This window comes from Otolemur garnettii, unplaced genomic scaffold (assembly GCF_000181295.1).
Source record: "Otolemur garnettii isolate 467f Iridium unplaced genomic scaffold, OtoGar3 scaffold00014, whole genome shotgun sequence".
NCBI classification, from domain to species: domain Eukaryota; kingdom Metazoa; phylum Chordata; class Mammalia; order Primates; family Galagidae; genus Otolemur; species Otolemur garnettii.
In genome coordinates this window covers 28,143,799-28,145,460 of record NW_003852409.1, presented here as the reverse complement: position 1 = coordinate 28,145,460, position 1,662 = coordinate 28,143,799, and the positions used below count along the sequence as shown (strand labels likewise).

The 1,662-nt window shown below is 40.6% G+C and overlaps 1 protein-coding gene across 1 annotated transcript in view; it reads right to left on the bottom strand.

Moving 5' to 3' along the window:
• Positions 1–1,185, bottom strand: part of GAPVD1 (GTPase activating protein and VPS9 domains 1) — a 66,956-nt gene extending 65,771 nt beyond the window's left edge. The window contains exon 1 of the mRNA XM_023510573.1: positions 204–1,185. Coding sequence (XP_023366341.1) covers positions 204–809 — 606 coding nt within the window. The 5' untranslated portion in view covers positions 810–1,185. The remainder of the gene's footprint in view (positions 1–203) is intronic.
• Between the last annotated feature and the right edge of the window lie 477 nt (positions 1,186–1,662).

Sequence of the window (1,662 nt, the reverse complement as noted above, 5' to 3'; positions counted from 1 at the left end):
GAAAGTGTTTTATGACTATCATAATTTAAAATCCCAATATGATTGCTTTAATTTCATAAGAAGCAAATATTTAAGACAGTTTGAGAAAAAAGAACAGTTAAGAATATATCAACACTGTTATCATATTTTTTGTTCCCACCCCTAAAACCCAACCAACTGATTTTAAAGTAAATGTCACATTAATAATAACACCAAAAGCGTACCTGCATCAGATTAAATCGTGCCACTTCATTAATAGGAGCGTCAGAAATTATTCCATACTGCTCTGGATTGACCACTGCAGGACAAATGAAGCAGGCCAACAAGAGATCAGTACACATTGCCCTGACCTCCCCAACTTCCAGTCTATCTACACAGGAGAGAGTTTTGTACATCTGTGATACGATCCACCTCAAACTATGTGGAAAGCAGTATGTGTTCTGTTTCAGATAACCAATAAATTTGTTCACCAAAGCCACTAGTTTGGCTTCATTGGACTCTACCATCTCTTGAACCTTTTGCCTAAATCTATCTGACCCTTTCTCCCCGAAGAGTTTTTCCTGTTGAGATGGGGAGAACCTCTCAATTAGCTTGTTTGGATCTGTTTCCAAGTGATCTTCATCTTCAACAAGCAGCTGCATGATTGGCTCATGTAAAGTAGCTGTGAGGAACAGTTTGGCAGAAAACAGTCCTTCAGAAAAAAGTTTAAATAAGATACTGAAGGCACAAGTTCCTCTCCTCAAAAGTCGCCTGGGGTTGTCACTTTCCTTAAGTTCAAATTCAATCAAGTATCGCAAAACCTGAAGGAGGTAGCTTTCATCTTCTTGCATAATGCAGTTGCCATACAGGGAGGTAAAAACTGTGTAAATAACACTTTGTGTATTCTCCTGATTAAGCTTCTCTCCAGCAACCAAAGAAGAGGCAATAAGACGAGGATTTTCCCTTAATCGACTTAAGAATTCTCCATAAGCAGTCTCCTGAAATCCCAACTGCTTATATCCATCAACAAACTGTGTATCTTCCAAAATCTTGGCATGTTGGCAACATTCCGCAGGAGAAGCTTCGGCACTAAAAAAATGAGCAAATCAGCAAAATAATATGATGGCAATAATAATGCGTATACTACACTGAAACACAGAAATATGAGGTGATTTAGTCCCAACAATGAGATCACTACTAGAAACTGCTAAAACCTTTTAGACTAACACTACCTGAATAAGTAAAAGACAAAAGTAAAAAGTACAAAGGGGGGTGGCACTTGTGGCTCAGTGGGTAGGGCGCCGGCCCCATATACGGAGGGTGGTGAGTTCAAATCCGGCCCCAGCTGAACTGCAACAAAAAAATAGCTGGGTGTTGCGGCAACCACCTGTAGTCCCAGCTACTCGGGAGGCTGAAGGAAGAGAATTGCCTAAGCCCAGGAGTTGGGAGGTTGCTGTGAGCAGCATGATGCCATGGCACTCTACCAAGGGCGATAAAGTGAGACTCTGCCTCTACCAAAAAAAAAAAAGGTACAAACGAAAATTCCCTCATATTAAATCAGGTTCAATGACAGGTATCAATTTGCATGTCTGAGCAACTGTTGTCCAGCTCTTATGAATTACATTTAAAATTAACTACAATTAAGGCTGGATACAGTGGCTCACACCTGTAATTCTAGCACTCTGTGAGGCCCAGGCAAGTGGA